The sequence below is a fragment of the Paroedura picta genome, chromosome 13 (genome assembly GCF_049243985.1).
Source record: "Paroedura picta isolate Pp20150507F chromosome 13, Ppicta_v3.0, whole genome shotgun sequence".
Lineage (NCBI taxonomy): Eukaryota > Metazoa > Chordata > Lepidosauria > Squamata > Gekkonidae > Paroedura > Paroedura picta.
This window is the reverse complement of record NC_135381.1, coordinates 9,970,440-9,990,368: the sequence shown is the minus strand read 5'-3', so window position 1 is coordinate 9,990,368 and position 19,929 is coordinate 9,970,440. Positions and strand designations below refer to the sequence as shown.

The 19,929-nt window shown below is 45.5% G+C and overlaps 1 protein-coding gene and 1 gene segment (V, D, J or C); both read left to right on the top strand.

The window, feature by feature from the left end:
* The window catches only part of LOC143823102 (immunoglobulin lambda variable 5-37-like), a 56,441-nt gene extending 46,761 nt beyond the window's left edge, over nucleotides 1–9,680 (top strand). Inside the window, 2 exon segments of the V gene segment in view lie at nucleotides 5,480–5,513; nucleotides 9,045–9,680. Of these exon segments, the coding sequence occupies nucleotides 5,480–5,513; nucleotides 9,045–9,376 (366 nt within the window).
* The window catches only part of LOC143823103 (immunoglobulin lambda-1 light chain-like), a 134,232-nt gene extending 116,024 nt beyond the window's left edge, over nucleotides 1–18,208 (top strand). Inside the window, exons 3-4 of the mRNA XM_077309022.1 lie at nucleotides 13,803–13,837; nucleotides 17,655–18,208. Of these exons, the coding sequence (XP_077165137.1) occupies nucleotides 13,803–13,837; nucleotides 17,655–17,974 (355 nt within the window). The 3' untranslated portion in view covers nucleotides 17,975–18,208. The remainder of the gene's footprint in view (nucleotides 1–13,802; nucleotides 13,838–17,654) is intronic.
* The last annotated feature ends 1,721 nt before the right edge of the window (nucleotides 18,209–19,929 follow it).

Below are 19,929 nucleotides of genomic sequence, written 5' to 3'. Positions count from 1 at the left end.
GTTTTGCCTGCTCTAAGTATGATACTTATCAACTGCAGGAGAGACTTGGGGAGGTTCAGACTGGGGAAGATGATGCAGAGAGCGGACATGGTTGCTGTCTTGAAGTATTTGAAAGGTTGTCATTAGAGGAGGGCAAGGAAAGGTTCCTGTTGGCCAGCAGACGATACGACCTACAATAAGGAGTATGGTACCAGTTAGATATTGGGGGAGGGGGGGAATTCATAGTCAGAGTAGTTCAGCAATGGAATCAACTGCCTAAGGAGAAGCTGAGCTCACCTTCACTGGTGGTCATTAAGCAGAGGCTGGATAGATACTTCTCATGAGTGCTCTAAGCTGATCCTGCAATGAGCAGGAAGTGGGGCTAGATGGCCTGTGTGGCCCCCTCCAACTTTATGGTTCTATGAGGCTGGATTCTCAGCCATTCCTCTGGCCTTCCCCCACTCCTACTTACCTGTCAATTCTTCGGAATCTCTACCTGCATGGTGCCTTACATGCTGACTTCAGCCAGGTCCCTTAATATGATGGCTGCATGTTTTGGAAGTCATTAAGGAGCGGAATTGGCACATGCAGGGAAAACTTGGCCCCAATTATTCTACCCCTGAAATTGTGTGCTGAATCTGCTGCCCAAGACTCTCAGCCATCCATGGGTGTCTGCAAGCTACTTGGCTAAGCCAACCAGTTTTCTTGGTATCTTTCCTATAACTCTGTATTCATAGTATATCATCAAGTTGTCAATCGGCTTGGGGAGGGGCAGAATATCCATGCTATCAGATTTCAAATGCAGCTTATGTTTAGCTGGAAATTTCCTGGGATAACAGCTGATTTCCAGGCAATTGAGATCAGTTCCCCTGACAAAAATACCTGCTTTGGAGGGTAGATTCTATAGCAGGGTTGGCCAAACTGTGGCTCTCCAGATGTCCGTGGACTACAATTCCCACAAGCCTCTGCCAGCATGTCAGGAGAATTGTAGTCCGTAGATATCTGGAAAGCCACAGTTTGGCTACCTCTGCTCTAAGACATTGTGCCCATCAAAGTCCCTCCAGAAGCCCTTCCGTCCCCAGACTCCATCAAATCTCCAGAAATGACCCAACCACTGCTGGCCACCCAAGTTATATTGCACAGGAAACTGATAACCAAGTTGCATAGAGTTTCTTTCAGTTCTTGGAGACGTGGTTAACAATATTATACTGAGTTCCAGGGTGTGCATTCTAGAAGAAAAACCTCTCAGGTCAGTCCTAAACAAAGGAATCAAAAGCTACAGTAAGGTACTGAGGTCTCCCTATTTCTTTGTTCTTTCTAGTGAGCAGGGAGATTCCCTGTATTTCTTGTAGACCAGGTTCGTTCCCAATGAAATCTTCTACCGCAATAAATCTCGAAGGCAGCCCAGGCAAGATCAGGAGTGGCCTTGGTCTCTGTGCCCTTTTGTTGGCCTTCTAGGGCAACTGTTAGACCAATGTGTGAACGAGGATGCTGGAATATAGAGACTCCCGGTTTGATTCAACAGGGCTCTGCTTATGTCTGTCCGCCCTTGCCCTTGGCTGTCTCACGCAGACTCACACAGCTAACCTTCTCTCATCTTCCTTTACAGATGCAAATCAGCCCTCCCTCCCTCCCAATGTGAACCTCTTCCCTCCCTCTGTGGAAGAGAAGGAAAGCAAAAACAAGGCCACCCTGGTCTGTTTGATGGATGGCTTCAGGCCACCTGACATCACCGTCACTTGGCTGGCTGATGGCACCGCTATCTCTACCGGGGTGGAAACGACCAAGGCGACGAAGCTCAACGACAACTACATGGCCAGCAGTTACCTGACTCTGAATCCCTCCGAGTGGGAAAGTCATACAAGTTACTCCTGCAAGGTGACTCACAAAGGGATCGACTATACCAAGAGTGTGGGCCATTCGGGATCACCATGCTCTTAACCCTCTCCTGCCCACAGAGCTTTGTTGCATCCAGAGCTCCGCTGCATAAAGAGTAAAACTTCAGCTGGGCTGTGCAAATGGCTCTTTCTCTCCCTGTCCCGCGTCTGCCCCACTTTTCTTTCTGTATCCCCTGCAATTTTACACCCTTTCCCTTTCCCCTCCGCTTCATAGGCATCCTTGTTGGTTGTAATAATGTTTAATAAAACAGAATCGTGCAATCTTGCTGTCTCCATATAGATTTTCACCAGTATGAAATTTTTAAAAATGATTGTTAGTTGACTTCTCCGTCAATAAAACACAACCATGCTTGATCATGCCATTGTTGTATGTTGAAATTATTTCTCCTGCATCAGCATTAATGTGGAGGGAAATGGGAGTAAGACAAATGTTTAAGCATTGGCTCATGTGCTTTCCTTTCTGTACGAAAACATCTTGTGGGGAAATGGTTGTTTCTTGGAGAGCCCGATAAAATCAGATCTTATGAAAGACTTTGGGTTCAAAGAGATTTTTAGCAGGCCTCTCTTAGCAGAGGTGCCACCACCAAAAAGTCCCCGTCCCTTACTTGAACAAGTCTTGGAACACAGAGGACTTTTTCCAGTGATTATTTAGATCAGGGGTAGTCAAACTGCATTCGCTGGCAGGGGCTCCTGGGAATTGTAGTCCATGGACATCTGGAGGGCCGCAGTTTGACTACCCCTGATTTAGATAGCCCACCTGGCTTATATTGTGGCAGATGGTTTTTCGCAAATGAATGTGAAAGGTTGGTTAGGGCTACTCACAGATTATTTATGGCTAAGAATGGAAGACTTTGGGTTTGAAGAGATTTTTATGAGGCCTCTCTTACCAGCTATGTGTTCAAAAACCACTAGGATCCCTAAAGCCCAGCGCCACACTGCCATTCATCTAATTTGTTTCATTATACAATTGACATTTATTTATTTTTGTCCCCTGTTCCTCCAAGGAAGAGTTGAGATGTTTATAACAACCCCTCCCCCCAATTCCATAACCGAATGATGTTGTTTTAAAAAAGGTATTCTCTTTCTCCAGGCCTTGGTCCATTTTATTGGTTATCCTGATGAGCTGCTTTTGTGAGACGTGAAACAGCCTTTCTCTCTTTCCCCTTTTTCTGCACAAGGCCCAAAACCATCCCACAGCTGATAAACCATCCCACAGCTGATAAATCACATTAGTGAATCCACTCTAAGATGATATCCATGGGTCCGAAAAGAGCAATGGGAGGTAACAGGCAGGGCCCGTTTTGCTCCTGATGCCAGAAAGTCACATTTCTCAGGATCAGACATTCCCAACCAGGGATCTGTAGACCCCCAAGTTGCTCTTACAGGGATCCATGTCCTTTCCCCTCCTGCTTTAATGGCCTCAGCCACAAGCTAGGGAACCAGCTGCTTCCATCGCTCCCCTTCCCAAGCCTGAGTTGAGTTCCTTCATGGTTTATATACCTGCATGCCACCTCCACCTTAAACCAACCTCCTGTGTCTCCCCCACTCAGTCCTCCTTGAGCCTTCCCGTTAATGCTGGTGGTGATGTCACTTCTGGGGGCAAAGTCAGGAGGCGTGGCCAGCTAACATCACTTAAGAACTCCTCAAAGCCTGAAAAATTGTTTCAGGGGCTCCTCCATGGTCAGAAGGTTGGGAAAGGCTGTTCTGGACTATATAAAGGATACTTTGAATCTCCAAGATGGAATATTCCACAGAAAAGTTGTAGTTTTTTTTTGGCAGGGGGGAAAATGGAGCAGGAAATGTCACCACCAAACTACACCACAAACATTAAACATGACACAGTCTGGGGGAGGAATCCAGAAGTAATGTTCATAAAATACACGTCACCTGAAGCCCACGGAACTATGGGTAGCCCACTCATGTGCTCCTGGAGCACTTCAGTACAATGGTCACATTGCATTCAGAACAGCTCAAAGGAACAGGCATAATGGCAAGTGGGGATAGGGTAGAGTGAGTTGCCAACTCTAGGTTGGAAACTTCTTAGAAAGCGGAGGGGTGGGGATTTGCAGAGGGGAAGGACCTCAGAAGGAACACAACACCATAGAGTCTCCCCTCCAATATAGCATTTTCTTCAGGGAACAGATCTCTTCAGTCTGGAGATGAGTTGCGACTGCAAGAGATCTCCAGATCCTACCTGGAGGCTGGCAACACTAGATGGGAGTTCAGCAACAAGCAGCTGGGGTCACATAAGATCCTAAGAACCATGAGAAGTCCCCTGCAGGATTCGATCTATGGTCCATCTAATTCAACACCGTGTTTCACACAGTGGCTGCCTACCAGTTGCCCTGGAGGTCCAACAAACATGACATAGAGGATAACCATTCCCACACAGTTGTCTCTTCCCACCAGTATTCAGAGCTCTCCTGTCTGGGGTGGCCATACTGTGGCTCTCCAGATGTCCATGGACTACAATTCCCAGGAGCCCCTGCCAATGCTCCTAGCACCTGGTGTATTCCTGGGTGAACTGGGCTTTGCCTGTAGTATACATATATTCCATAGTGCTGGCAGAAATAAAATAAGATGCAATCCACAGGTGCAGTGTAGGGTTTTGCTCTCCCTTGAGATCCTGAAAAAGTATATGCGGGAAGCATATATTTCAATCTGAATTCCATGCTGGGCTAGGTGACAGGTAGTAGTACCTTGTCCCTAGACCGTCAGTAAGACTATGCCAAGACAGGCTGATCAGTTCAGACCTACCAGCATCTGTTTGAGGAAGTTCACCTTGACAGTCAAAGGAATGGTCCAGTGCTTTGGGTTTAAGGCATAAGAAACTATTTGAGCAGAGAAAAAGCTTTACTGCCTGCCTATTCACTTGCCTGGTTTCTTGTCAAAAACATATTTTCTATCTGCTGAGCCATTGGTACAAAATCAGCAGTTATCCTGCACATCATCTACTACGATGATGTACTTTCCATGCAGGTTTCATCCAGCTCCCTCCAATCAAACATGGCGGCCAAGCAATGGGATGCATTGAGCAATAAGAAGCTAAATTTGCAGGTGGCTTTCCAACATGGCTGGCCTTTGGCACAGTCTCCATGGAACAGCCCAGTTGCCGGAATGTATCTGGAGAAGTTGACCCTTCTATGCTGATGTTAGAGGCCCAGATGGTGCTGCCAGAAAATGGAAAGGTTCTTCTGGATTCTCAGCAAAATAAGTCAGAATGACCCTGCCTGTCCCTAACGCAGCTGGTTCCTATTAAAGATCAGGTAAGAATCTTTCCATTAGATTCTGGGAGTCTCCCCAGGACACATGTAAGTGCCCTGGGGGTGGGGGACAGTGGTGGGTAAGTGCCCTGGGGGTGGGGGACAGGGAAAATGTGGTGCTTGACATTCTTAGGAACAACTAACAGGACTTTTGGTCCCAGAGAATCTCTAGGACAGTATATAATTTTTAAAGATTCCATTCACTCCAGCTTCTAAGGGAAATTATTTATTGAGCAAATGCATAAGTCATTGTTCCATTGATGCCTCTCTTCCTATTGAATGGATGTTAAGGGAGGAGGTGGTGTTGGGTTTTTGTACAGCCTTGTGTCACTGTGGTATGTCTTCGGAGGAGGGACCCAGCTGATCGTCACTGGTAAGTCACTGCATTTCTCCCAAATCGTTCCTTCTCGCTTGTCATTTTTTTGAAATTTCAATGATTTTTGCCTCTTTTCTCTCCCTGACTCGTAACGGACCCGAGGGTTTGTCTCCTTGTATTCTCGCTGATTCTTTACTAGGAATCCTTAATCCTTCTAGTGTCACTACCAGAGTAGATCTGTTTTTACCCCCTCTTTCTTCTTTTTCCCTCTTCTCCCTGACTCCTCACACTCAAGCCAGCAGAAAAGAATCAAGGATTTTCCTCTACCTTTTCTGGGGAGAGGTCAATGGGCACAAACTCTAAAAAAGCTCTCGGGGAGGTTCAATTCAGGCAGAATCCTGAACAGTGTCCCAGAGTATGTATTTTGAACTGTGAAACTGTGTCGCCAATGTCGTTTAAGGATGGCAAATTATTCCAGCTGGACCAGATTGTTTCCTCATTCTGTTATCAGACTTTGTAGATGATTGTAATCATTGCGTATCATGAAGGGTCAACCTGCTCAGAAACGGGGTGATCCAAATCACCCAGATTCTCCGCTTGCTTAAAAACACCGTTGAGAGCCTGAAAATGTTTCTTGGTTGACTCAGAGGCAGGTAAAATTCGTCTGGCCATTCAGAATGACACAAATTATAACAGGAAAAGAGATTTTCTCAATGTGATTATTCGGAGACTCCCACTATCCAACATTAACCCACATTTCTGTAAGAAATCCTATTGGAACCAGCGGGGCTAGAGTAGAATAAAGGGGGTGGAAACTGCAGCAACATGGACTGATCCAAAGTGTAGCAACAAAGTCCAAAAGGGTAGCCTTAATAAACTGATATGGAAGAAACAAACAAAAAAGAAGTGCTAATGCTAATTTAATGATAAGTGGTGCTTGCAAACACACAGAATCATGCGCTTGCAATCCACCTTCAATGCACTTTTCAAGTGGATTATACAGCAAAAGTCCTTTGCAAACAATTGCCAAAGTGCATTTAAAGTGGATTGAAAGTACAGTGTTTGGCATGCCCCTGGAAATAGCTATTAGAGGCATGAAGTTTTATCCTTGATTGAAACAGGAGGCAGAGACAGACAGACAGACATTCGCTGTAGCCATTAACTAGTGTATCTACCACTTTCTGATAAATGCTTGTGCCCCATTAAAATCATCTAAGGATACATTTCCATCCAGAGCAATTTAGTCTGCTTATTCATATTGCAGGATTAGTTCTCTTTGTCTTTATGGAGTTCCAATCTTATATTGTGTTTACCTGGGACGGACGAGCTGTGCCCGTCAATTATGATGCCTCACAAGTTGTGGGATTCTTGTTTGCATTCGTCAAGACAGGGTTTTTAAAATAGAAACCCAAGGCAAGCCATGATTGTCTGTGAAGCGGCACACAGTTTGTCTTCAGAGGGACTATGTGATAAAATATTAACATGAGACTATTTAATGGAACCTCAATGGCAATCTTCAAGCAGCAGCTGGCCAGATACTTATCCTGGATGCTTGAGGTTGATCCTGCATTGAGCAGGGGGTTGGATTAGATGGCCTGTCTGGCCCCTTCTAACTCTAGAATTCTATGATTCTGTTAGAAGTGGCCAGACAGTTACTTATCCTGGACGCGATAGGCTGATCCTGTGTTAAGCAGGGAGTTGGACTAGATGGCCTGGATGGCCCCTTCCAACTCTATGATTCTATGATTCTATAAGCAGTGGCAAGACAGATACTTATCCTGGACACTATAAGCTGATCCTGCATTGAGCAGATGGTAGGACTAGATGGCCTGTCTGGTCCCTTCCAACTCTATGATTCTATGATTCTATAAGCAGTGGCAGGACAGATACTTATCCTGGATGCTTTAGTCTGATCCTGCATTGAGCAGGGGGTGGGACTGGATGGCCTGTCTGGCTCCTTCCAACTCTATGGTTCTATGATTCAATAAGCAGTGGCTGGACAGATACTTATCCTGAACATTATAGACTGATCCTACATTGAGCAGGCGGTAGGACTAGATGGACTGTCTGGCCCCTTCCAACTCTATGGTTCTATGATTCTATAATCAGTGCCCCCCCCCCCCACTCTAGAGTTCTATGGTGCTTTGATTCTATGATTCAATGCAACTATTCATTTCATCCCAACAGTTCTTGGGGAATGTCTAGTGGAAGAAAGTTTCCTATTCAGTGGGATATTAAATATGTTTCTTGGTGAACTGCTTGAAGACTACTGGTGAGGGAATCACCTGACTGACTCTTTCTCCATAGAAGAAACCCCCTTGCAGTTGGTCAATTGGCATATAAGGAAAGGAGGAGCCTTCCTCTTGGTATTTTTCAAGTGGATGACTCATTTTGTCAGGGGCAGAGAGCTCATCTGAGATATGATTCCTCGTAGTCTAAAATGTTTCAGTCCCTGCACAAGTTGACTGCCTCATGGCAAGCTGGGCCCCTACCTTGATTAGCCTACAGTAATGTGGGTGGAGATCTTGGTTTTTGGAAAACTTAGCCCCAATTATTCTACCGCTGAAATTGTGTCCTAAATCTGCGGCCCAGGACTCTCATCCATCCATGGACATCTGCAAGTTACTTGGCTAAGCCAACCAGTTTTCTTGATATCTTTCCTGTATGTCTGTATTCATAGTATATCATCAAGCGGTCAATCAGCTTGGGGAGGGGCAGAATATCCATGCTATCAGATTTCCAATGCAGCTTATGTTTAGGGTTTCCCAACTCCAGGGGGGTAGCTGGAAATCTCCTGGGATTACAGCTGATTTCCAGGTGATAGAGATCAGTTCCCCTGACAAAAACAACTGCTCTGGAGGGTAGAAGGTATGGCAGGGTTGGCCAAACTGTGGTTCTCCAGATGTCCACAGACTACAATTCCCACAAGCCCCTGCCAGCCTGTCAGGGGCTTGTGGGATTTGCAGTCTGTGGACATCTGAAGAGTCATAGTTTGGCCATCCCTGCTCTAAGACATTCTACACATCAAAGTCCCTCCAGTCCCCAAACCCTTCGCTCCCCAGACTCCACCCCAACAAATCTCCAGAAATTATCCAACTACTGATGGCCACCCAAGTTATATTGCACAGGAAACTGATAACCAAGTTGCAATAGAGTTTCTTTCAGTTCTTGGAGACGTGGTTAACAATATTATACTGAGTTCCAGGGTGTGCATTCTAGAAGAAAAACCTCTCAGGTCAGTCCTAAACAAAGGAATCAAAAGCTACAGTAAGGTACTGAGGTCTCCCTCTTCTTTGTTCTTTTTAGTGAGCAGAGAGATTCCCTGCATTTCTTGTAGACCAGGTTTGTTCCCAATGAAAGCTTCTACCACAATAAATCTCGAAGGCAGCCCAGGCAAGAGTGGCCTTGGTCTTTGTGCCCTGTTGTTGGCCTTCTAGGGCAACTGTTGGACCATTGTGTGAACGAGGATGCTGGAATGGATTTAGCCCTGGTTTGATTCAGCAGGGCTCTGCTTATGTCTGTCCGCCCTTGCCCTTGGCTGTCTCACACAGACTCACACAGCTAACCCTCTCCCATCTTCCTTTACAGATGCAAATCAGCCCTCCCTCCCTCCCAATGTGAACCTCTTCCCTCCCTCTGTGGAAGAGAAGGAAAGCAAAAACAAGGCCACCCTGGTCTGTTTGATGGATGGCTTCAGGCCACCTGACATCACTGTCACTTGGCTGGCTGATGGCACTGCTATCTCTACCGGGGTGGAAACGACCAAGGCGACGAAGCTCAACAACAACTACGTGGCCAGCAGTTACCTGACTCTGAATCCCTCCGAGTGGGAAAGTCATACAAGTTACTCCTGCAAGGTGACTCACAAAGGGATTGACTACACCAAGAGTGTGGGCCATTCAGGATCACAATGCTCTTAACTCTCTCATGCCCACAGAGCTTTGTTGTATCTGGAGCTCAGCTGCATAAGGAGGAAAAATTCAGCTGGGCTGTGCAAATGGCTCTCCCTGTCCTGCATCTGCCCCACTTTTCTTTCTGCACCCCCTGCAATTTTACACCCTTTCCCTTTTCCCTCCGCTTCATAGGCATCCTTGTTGATTGTAATAATGAATAATAAAACAGAATCGTGCGGTTTTGCTGTCTCCATATAGATTTTCGCCAGTATCAAATTTTAATTGTTAGTTGACCTCTCCGTCAATAAAACACAACCATGCTTGATCATGCCATTGTTGTATGTTGAAATTATTTCTCCTGCATCAGCATTAATGTGGAGGGAAATGGGAGTAAGACAAATGTTTAAGCATTGGCTCATGTGCTTTCCTTTCTGTATGAAAACATCTTGTGGGGAAATGGTTGGTTCTTGGAGAGCCTGATAAAATCAGATTTCATGAAAAACTTTGGGTTCAAAGAGATTTTTAGCAGGCCTCTCTTAACAGTGGTGTTCTTATAGCAGGGAAATTACCTTTTCAAACCAGCACATCAGAAGAAAGCGAGCCTCCGCCCATTGAAAAAGCCACACAGTACAGAAGATTGCCACCGGAGACCATGAAAACAAAAGAAAAAGCCCAGACAATAAAAGTGTTGTGATTTGAAATTAAAAAACCAAAATGCTAGGCACCCAGTGAATCAATGTGAGGTTGAAGGTCTGTAGAAAATGAGCCACCACCAAAAAGACCCTGTCCCTTACTTGAACAAGTGTTGGAACACAGAGGACTTCTTCCAGTCATGATTTAAACAGCCAAGAGACACTATAGTCATTGGACAACAGGGCCCCAATATATCCTGGGAAGAAAAAAAATTCTAATAAACAAATATCTATTATTTGGCAATGGGGGCCCGAGAATAATTCCTGAGCACTACGCTTTCTAATTGGGATTATGGGAGGGGGATTCCATTAACCTCCCTGGCCTCATTGCAGCCAGGTTAATTTTGAAGAGTCGAGAACCATCCAAAAAACTAAATGGATCATGATGGAAGTTAGTTATTCATTCATTCATTCATTCATTCATTCATTCATTCATTCATTCATTTATTATTAAAATAAAGCAGTCTAACTAAATCGCTTCTATTCTGCACTCATTGGCAAATACCCTTTCAATGCACTATAGAAGTAAATGAGTATGAGAGACAAGAATCCATCTAGATGTATTTGGCGATCTAGTTGTAAGAAGTAGTGGGACGGACAGGACTTGAGATAACCAAAGTCTGACCAACCTAGCCCTATGACAGTGGGTTCAAATTTGGGGAAACCAAAGATGATGATTCAGTCATTCTCTGTGTAGAGTTATACTCTCCTATATGCCCACGGATGTCAATGAATGATGCAGTTTTCTAATAAAAGAAAATGAACATTTAGAACCTATACATTTGGTGAAAGGAGGGTTTCCAGGTCAGTGGGATCAACATCATCAGAAAAAAAAATTCATAACCATCCAGTAACACATAATGAGGTCTTTGGGGGGAAAGGCAAGAAGAGAATGGAGGAAGAAGAAAAGCAAGGAAAGCAAATAAGATAATAAATTCATTTATGTTGATGACAAAGGATGGGGCATGGGCGACTGTGTGGTGTTAGATCAACATGATGGCTTTGATAGCATCTCTTTGGATGGATGTTACTTAGGTCCAAGGACAGGCAGTTAAGCTCATAAACTCGCAACCAGAGTGGTATGTATGACAGGATACTATACTAGTCCTATTGAGTTCTATTTGTTCCCCTTTAGTCCTCCATGGCTCTTGAAAGCTCAAGCACATGCTGTTTGTTATCCCATTGTGAAGGATAGATGGTTCTCCTACATTAGTGGTTGGCAGAGGGCAGCCCTACATCCACATTCAATCCACAGAATACCATATTTGTCTTCCAAGAATGAATCAGCCTTCCCTTACCTCCAGTATCTATCCTAATCACTTTTGACCTGAGCCCTGCTGCGTTATAGCTCATTTAGGAATGCCAGTCTGCAGGTGGGACATGGGGATCCCTTGGAATTATTGCTCATCTCCAGGCAAGAGAGATCAATTCCCCTGGAGACAATGGCTGAGGTCCCTCTCCTTACCCCCAAATCCTGCCCTCCCCAGACTCTACCCACAAAGTATTTCCCAACCCAGAACTGGCAACCGTAAGCTTTTTCCATTTCAGTATGAGGCCTACTCCCAATGTGCCATACATCCATAGCCTTATGGCCAGGTGTCTTCTAGAACAGGGGTAGTCAACCTGTGGTCCTCCAGATGTCCATGGACTACAATTCCCATGAGCCCCTGCCAGCAAACACTGGCAGGGGCTCATGGGAATTGTAGTCCATTGACATCTGGAGGACCACAGGTTGACTACCCCTATTCTAGAAGATGGGTGAGATCCACCAGTCTTTCAGCTTCTGATCTCTAATTTAGGGTTGCCAAAGCTGAACTGCAAAATTCCTAGTTATGTGTGGATGGAGCCTGGGGAAGATGAGGTTTGAGGAGGGACCTCAGTGGAGTAGGATGCCTTGTCCATCCTGTGCAGCAGCCATCTCCTTCAGTGACTAGAGTCTGTAGTCTGGAGATCAATGGTCATTCCAGGAGCTTCTCAGCCACCACAGGAAATTTGTCAACACTAGATCTCTTTCCACCCGTAACTCTCTACCATCTGTCCAGAAGGAACAATGGGAGGTAATAAACTCAAATGACTTCAATTTCTGATGCCAGAACATAACGTAGGCCAGATTCCAGGTTAACGTCATGTATTGCAACCCTTGTGGGGATAGTCAAAATAAAGAGGTTATTTCCATATCGCTGCATGGTCATTGTAGCTCAGAGCTCCCAGGGGAAACAAGCATGGGTTTGGCCAGTATTGGATGGGAGACTGTGCTTTATTAGTGGTGTTCTAAGTCATCACAACCCATCAAGATGATGTTCTGATGTCTCCTATTGCACCTTTTTGGGATAGACTACACTTCGTCAATGCAGTGCAATGGTGATCAAACAGCTTCCCATTGCACTTTGTTTGGATAGACTACACTTCCACAATGCAGTGCAACAGTGATCAAACTACACATGCCAGCAAGTCACAGTTAACTTCCCTGTAGGTTTTTCAAGGCAAGAGACCAACAGAGTAGTTTTGCCACAGCCTTCCTCTGCATAGTGTTTCTCAGTCGTCTCCCATCCAACTACTAAATCCAAAAGCAATTAAGGTATTGTTGTTGTTGTTATGTGCGAAGTCGTGTCCGACCCATCGCGACCCCATGGACAATGATCCTCCAGGCCTTCCTGTCCTCTACCATTCCCCGGAGTCCATTTAAGTTTGCACCTACTGCTTCAGTGACTCCATCCATCCACCTCATTCTCTGTCGTCCCCTTCTTCTTTTGCCCTCGATCTCTCCCAGCATTAGGCTCTTCTCCAGGGAGTCCTTCCTTCTCATGAGGTGGCCAAAATATTTGAGTTTCATCTTCAGGATCTGGCCTTCTAAAGAGCAGTCAGGGCTGATCTCCTCTAGGACTGACTGGTTTGTTCGCCTTGCAGTCCAAGGGACTCGCAAGAGTCTTCTCCAGCACCAGAGTTCAAAAGCCTCAATTCTTTGACGCTCGGCCTTCCTTATGGTCCAACTTTCGCAGCCATACATTGCAACTGGGAAGACCATAGCCTTGACTAAACGCACTTTTGTTGGTATTAAGGTATATCCCCCCTCAAATTAAAAAAAAATGCTGGATATTTTGCCCCCAAATTCCATGCCAGGAGAAATTGAGTGGTAGCTTCTCATAGCAACTCAACAAGGCCATTTCAAATTAGTGCATTTGGTTTCTCTCATGGGTGAGCCATATCAGCAGCAAACTGGGGAAGTGCATCTTTACAGTCACAAGAATGGTCCAGTGCATTGGGTTTAACCTATTAAAAAAGACCTGAATATAAACCAAGCTTTACTGCATGCACATTCACTTGTGTGCTTTTGTAAGAAACATATTCGTCATCCACTAGGCAGGGGGGACCATGGATACCAAATCTATGGTTCTCCTATACAGCTCGAGATATCAAGATCTCATCTATTGTGTTTTCACATAAAACGGACTATTAGCAATGAGATGACTCTAAAGACCAGTTAGATGCAAGAAGCTTTTTTTTGTGTCTGGCACATTTTTGAATGCCTAGCAGGATCTTTATTGTCTGTTCCCAGAGATGAACCAGGGAAGTATATAATTTTCTTTTCTTTCCCCATGAAGCCATTAACTGCAGTTTTTTTCCTGCAACTAAAAGTTCCTCTTAAGGAAAGCCAAGAGCTGGTGCCCCAGATCCCACTCTTGCCCCTGTGGATAAGGTGGCTTTTCTCTGTGATGAAATGTTGCCAACAGGTTTTTGTACAGCTCTACATCACTGTGGTTCGTCTTTGGAGGAGGGACCCAGCTGATCGTCACTGGTAAGTTGCTGGTTTTCTCACGATCCTTTCTTTCTCTGCAGAAATATTTTAAAATTTTCCATGGTTTTCTTCTCTTTTCTTTCTTGGACTCTCTCTCCTTTATTCCACATGGGCTCTCTAAACAGGTACCACTGGGAATCCAGTAGGCTGCTCCAATCTCACCTCAAATTTCTCTCCTCCTTGACCTCCCAAATCTGGCCAACTGGCTGATGATGGGGCAAAAATTCAGACTCCAGCTCTTCTCTCCCGATGGAAATATGTGGCAGAAATTAATTTGAGTTGTGGAATTTTTAAGAAGCTGGTGTAGTTTAGGTGCTGCTAATCCTGCCTGCATGGTGTGTATGGTCTTGGACAGGGGTAGTCAAACTGCGGCCCTCCAGATGTCCATGGACTACAATTACCAGGAGCCCCTGCCAGCAAATGCTGGCAGGGGCTTCTGGGAATTGTAGTCCATGGACATCTGGAGGGCCGCAGTTTGACTACCCCTGGTCTTGGAGAATGGAGAGCCGTCTTGGTGGAGTGGTTAAAAGCAGGGGCCTCTAATCTGGAGAAGTGGGTTTGATTCCACACTGCCCTACAGGGAGACCGCTGGGTGACCTTGAGCCAGTCACAGTTCTCCCGGAGATCTCTCAGCCTCACCTACTTCCAAGGGTGTCTGTTGTGGGGAGAGGAAGGGAAGGTGATTGTGAGCTGCTTGGAGACTCCTTTGAGTAGTAAAAAGCAGGGTAAAAAAAAACCCCAACTCTCTTCTTCTTCTCTATTGATGGAAATTAATAATTCTGCCCTCCCTCTGTTAGACTTCCTTAGAATAAACCAGAGCAAAGGCGCTTGCCAGAATGAAATGGGAAACAGCCCACATGGGGAGCAAAGCTTTTGAGAATCACCCCATAAAACTGTCTCCCGTAGTCTGTTTGAGTAGTCCCACTGAAGCCAGTAGTGGAATCCCATTCAAACCAGTGGGACTGCGGCTGGAGTGAATAGGTGACCATAGATCCAAACTCCGCAGGGGACAAACTCGAAAGGGGTAAACGTGTTCGCAAATTAACAGGAGTGACAAAAACTGGGTTAAAATTGGCATTTGGAAGCAATTAAATGGTTGTGCATGTTTTTGTACTGAGCAGCTTCACCAGAGGCATGAAGGGTTAACTTAACCTGCCAGATAGTTCCACCCAAAGGTCTCTGTCATCTCCCACATGAGCAATCTGATCGTGGCTTGCTCTAACCCACAAATATTTCGATTCTGTTTTCCTTCTACCCTTCTGCCAAGGAGCCTAGTGCAGCTTACGTGGTTCTTCCTTCTTAATTCACAACACTAATGTAGATTCCGGTGGGTTGCCGTGTTGGTCTGGACCAGCAGAACAAAGTTTGAGTCCAGGGGCACCTTTAAGCCCAAGCAAGTTTTATTCTGGGTATAAGCTTTTGCGTGGTTGCACAGTTCTGCAGATTCTTCTGTCTGAAGAAGTGTGCATGCCCATGAGAGCTGATAGCTTGAATAAAACTTGGTGGGTTTTAAAGGTGCCACTGGATTCAAACCCGGCTGGAGTGGAGAGCCAGCGTGGTGTAGCAAGAGTGGTGGTTTCTAATCTGGAGAGCCAGTTTTGATTCCCCGCTCCTCCACATGCAGCCAGCAGGTCGATCTTGGGCCTGTCACAGTTCTCTTAGGGCTGTTCCCACAGAGCAGTTCTGTCAGAGTTCTCTCAGCCCTGTCTAACTCACAGGGTGTCTGTTGTAGGGAGGGGAAAGGCAGGCAATTGTAAGCTGCTTTGGGACTCCATTTGGGTAGTGAAAAGCGACATATAAAAACCAACTCTTCCTCTAGTAAACTGTGGGGAGATACAGAGTAACCCCAGATCAGCCAGTGAATTTAAGGGCAAGTGAGAATTCGAACACAGGACATTCCAGTCCTTGATCAAGTACTCTAATCATTTCATTGGCTTAAAAACCTTTAAATACGTTACTCTTTAAAGTGCTCCAAGATGCACCAGAAATCATCTTAGTTCTCTTCACGAGATTCTTTCTATTAAAAGGAAGAACTACATCTATCTGTCTGTCTGTCTGTCTGTCTGTCTATTAGATTTATCCCTCGCCTCTCCCCAGAGGCCCAAGACAAGTTACAAACTTTAGTAGGATTTTCTCCTAGGAGCATGCCTTTCACTGTCACATCCAATCCCATTGATTTTGATAGGGTAAAAAGGGATAAATCTAATTAGGATTGTGCTCCCAGTTCGTTCCATCCCTCTGGCCTGATGGTGACAGCTTGGCTATCCTTGGCAAAGACCTTCTTTCAAGCATGTCTGAATGCAGCAAATTTGAGGAGTAGCATGACAAACAGCCTTCTGATAGCATCCTTTGCCTGCTGGGAACAGGAGGAGAGCCACTTAAGTTTGAGGCTGGAAAAATGGGAAACTGTCAGACAAACCCTAAGTATTCCCTGATTATTCCTAGAAATTAGAGGCACCGCCTTCCTGGATTGTGTTGTCTAAACATCTGAACTCCAGAGCTGGTTTTACAGAGGTCTCTGTGCATACTTCTTGGATGAGCTCCACTGAAAGCACTAAACTTACAACTTCCCATGGGCATCAAAAGTACCAGCCGTAAGAACTCTCAGTGGGTTGCACTCGGGGTCTCTTTGTGTCCCCGGATTAGGCTTTTTCTGGGAATAACTTCTTTTCTGGAATGTGTTAAGGATTCCACAGAATCTCACGGAAGACACTTCCGTTCCAAAGGGTTTCGATTTGTCCTCTGTTGGGACATGCCGACCCAGAAGCGCTTCCTGAGTACTAGTGCTTTGTAAGTCTGTGCGCGCACTATGCTGTGTGCTTTCAAGGAATTCTAGCAGAGAAGCTCTCTCAGAGCTCTCTCAGCCGCCCCTACCTCGCAGGGTGGGGAGAGGAAGGGAAGGAGATTGGAAGCCACTTTGAGATGCCTTCGGGCGTAAAAAGCGGCATATCCAAACCAACTCTTCTTCTTCTTCAGTTGCAAATCATTGCTAAATTGCCTTAAAAGGGCATCCTCCCAACCTCAAACAGAATTAACATGTTGTGACTGGTGAGAGCACCAGATCCATCAATCCACCATGATGGGAGCTGTTGATCAACCTATATTTCTTTGGCCAAACAGAGCAGATATGGGGTTAACTGGAAACCATTCCCAGGCAGGACTTAATCAGAGCCAAGGTTCATCAGGGCTTGGCTTTTAGAACCTGTTGTCATGCATTCCCTACAGAAGCAAGGGCAGTGTGTTTCTGACCATGGGCAGAATGCCTTTATCAGACCGCAGAGTCCCCATAACTGAATCCAACCAAATTTTGGATTTGGAAGAAACCTTGTGGCTTCCAAATGGCGGGCAGTCCTCTTTTTCTAGAAATCTCATTGTGATCAAGGGGGCTAAGGGCAGGTAGAAAATAAAGGGATGGGGGGAGAGGTCCAGTGGAATTTGGATTTCCATCCCCCCCCCTCCATATTTTTTGATTTTGGAATGATTCCACTCATGCTGATTATTTCCTATCTTTGCACTCAGACTTTGAATTGGTAAAAGAGCAGATTCTCACAGTCATGCTTAATTCTATGGTTTTTTTATCACTGCCTTCAAAGCCTGAAGGAAAAGGCCATTCACCTTAGGCAAAATCTTATTTCTGTGAATGTTTGGGTCTTCTTCCTAAGGCAGAATGGAGCGACCTCCTGTCCTTTGCAGCACTGATACAACATCTGGCCTTCTGCTCTCTTGATGACTCTGAAGGTCACATACAAGCCAACCGTGAGGGACGCCTTCCCTTCAGACTCTGGATTTCTTTGTCACTTAATTCCTTCTCTTCCAGGTCAGCCATCAGTACCTCCCACGGTGATGCTCTTCCCTCCGTCCCCTGAAGAAATACAGACCAGAAACAAAGCCACCCTGGTGTGTCTGATAACAGAATTTAATCCGGGGGCAATCCAGGTCGCCTGGCTGGCCGATGGAAAGCTGATCACGGAAGGGGTGGAGACAGCCAAGCCCACCAAGCAGAATGATAAGTACGTAGCCAGCAGTTACCTGACTATGAGTGACACCGACTGGAATGGCTCGGAGGCCTACACCTGCAAGGTGACCCATGAAGAACGAGTCATCGAGAAGTTGGTGAGGCGCTCAGAGTGTCCTTAAAGTACGGGTGACTCCACAGCGGCCCTACTGCTGATGTCCCTCCGGAGGAGAGAGTCCTCCGTGTAGCCAAGTGCATCCCTCCCTGATTCCCTCCTCATGCTAGTTTGATAAATTAAGCCTGATTTCTGTCCCATGAGGTCCCGTCCCCATACCTTCCCCATGTGGATTCCCCAAGAACCCCCTTTGTACATCCGCTTCTACTGATAGCATATTAATAAAATTTGATACATTGAACAGGGTGTTGTTTCTTGATAACATGACTCTTTCCAGCTCCTTCAAGGTAGCGGTTTACATTTTTGGCACAACTGGTTTCTCCTGAAGGAAGATGGGCTGACTTAGGCCCAAATCTTTCCCATCTGGCAGAAGTCTAGTCAAAGTAATTTTGGCAGTTCTGTGACACAGCTTGGGTGTAGAAAAAGCTAGACAAACACTGTCTCTTTCTAGCCTGGCCCCGTGCCTATATGTGACAGTTTCATTTTGCCTAAAATGTAGTCTGAAGTCATTCTAGGCCATTCTACCACCTCTGTTGCTTCAGGACCACCTAACTGCATGTCTAGACCACGCCTAAGAGAAAAGTGAAGGCTGCATGTTCACTAGATCCAGTACCTTTTCAACTCATGTATCAAATCCATACCTTCAAAAAAATTTCAAGGGGAACTTAATGCAGTTATGGGACAGGATATGGGGTAGAGGTTTGAGCTTCAGCTTTGGGGAGGGGCTATGGCTTTTGTAGAGCATCTAGGTCCCAGGTAGTTATGGGTACTGCACAGGAATGATGAGTCCCACCAACATTCTCTTATCTGCTACTCAACATATCCCCCCAAATTAACATGTTGGCCTACAGCACCTGCTCCCCAAACACAGGTTTGATCCATTCTGCGTAAGAAAAACAGCAAGAGCCCCGATGGGTCAAACCAAAGAACCATCGAGTCCAGTATCCTGTTTCCAGCGAAAGATTTCTAAATGTGAAAGTCCAAAAGCAGGGCATGAAGGCAATGCCCCTTCTTTTCTGGCTGTCCTCTGGCAATAGGAAGTCAGTGATCCAGTGCCTCTGAATCATTGATTTTAAGCTATCATGGATAGACCTTCCCTCTAGAAAGAAATCCAGTACTTCTGTAATGAAACCTAAGCAAATAGATGGTTAGGGTTTTATTAAATGTCATTATTAATTGCTCTGAGTCCTTTGTTGGAGAACCGAAGGGGAGTTGCTTAAATTCTTAACTGAATGAACTAAGAGACAGACATAATTCTGCAGGCCACACGTAATTTTACCATTCTCCTTCTGGCCAACCTTTTCCTCTTCTTGCATTGGTCTCAGCATCGGTTTGCTGTGGAATAAGCAGCATCGGACAGTAGCGTGGGTACTTTACACTTTACGGCGGTCAAAGGGGTTTCAGGTTCACAGGAGCAGAAAAGCACAGATTACCTGGCAGGAAGAAACATCTGAGACCATGGAACGAGTTTGGCTGGGGATGGAAAATCCGTCCAGCCATCAAGATTTGCAGGCTGGTAGAGGCGTCTTTTTGCAAGTGCTGTAAGGTATTCATTAGTGGCCTTGATAAAGGCAGAATGGAGCTGTTTTAGTTTATTGTGTTATATTCACCGGGGGGATCTTTGGTTCTATTTGTTTTATTGGCGTTGGGATGCTTTAGGGCTGGACCTGAGATTACGACTGGGATTTCTGTACACCTCGACGCATACATCGATCCAGCTGCTCCATTAAATCTACTGCCTGACTCTAAAAATTAAAAAGTACAGAACTGCTAACTCCAGAGGCCAGAGGCCCATCCTAACCCTCTGCTATATTTACCTCCTTTTCTTTCTTCGGTCAATACCAGGAAATGTGGTATAGCCCTTTCATGTATTATGGGCTTATATTAGAAAATAACCACTCTTTAAAGTCTGCCTTCAGGCAGGCAGAAGGCTCCAATGGAAACTTTGGCTTGGGGGTGCTT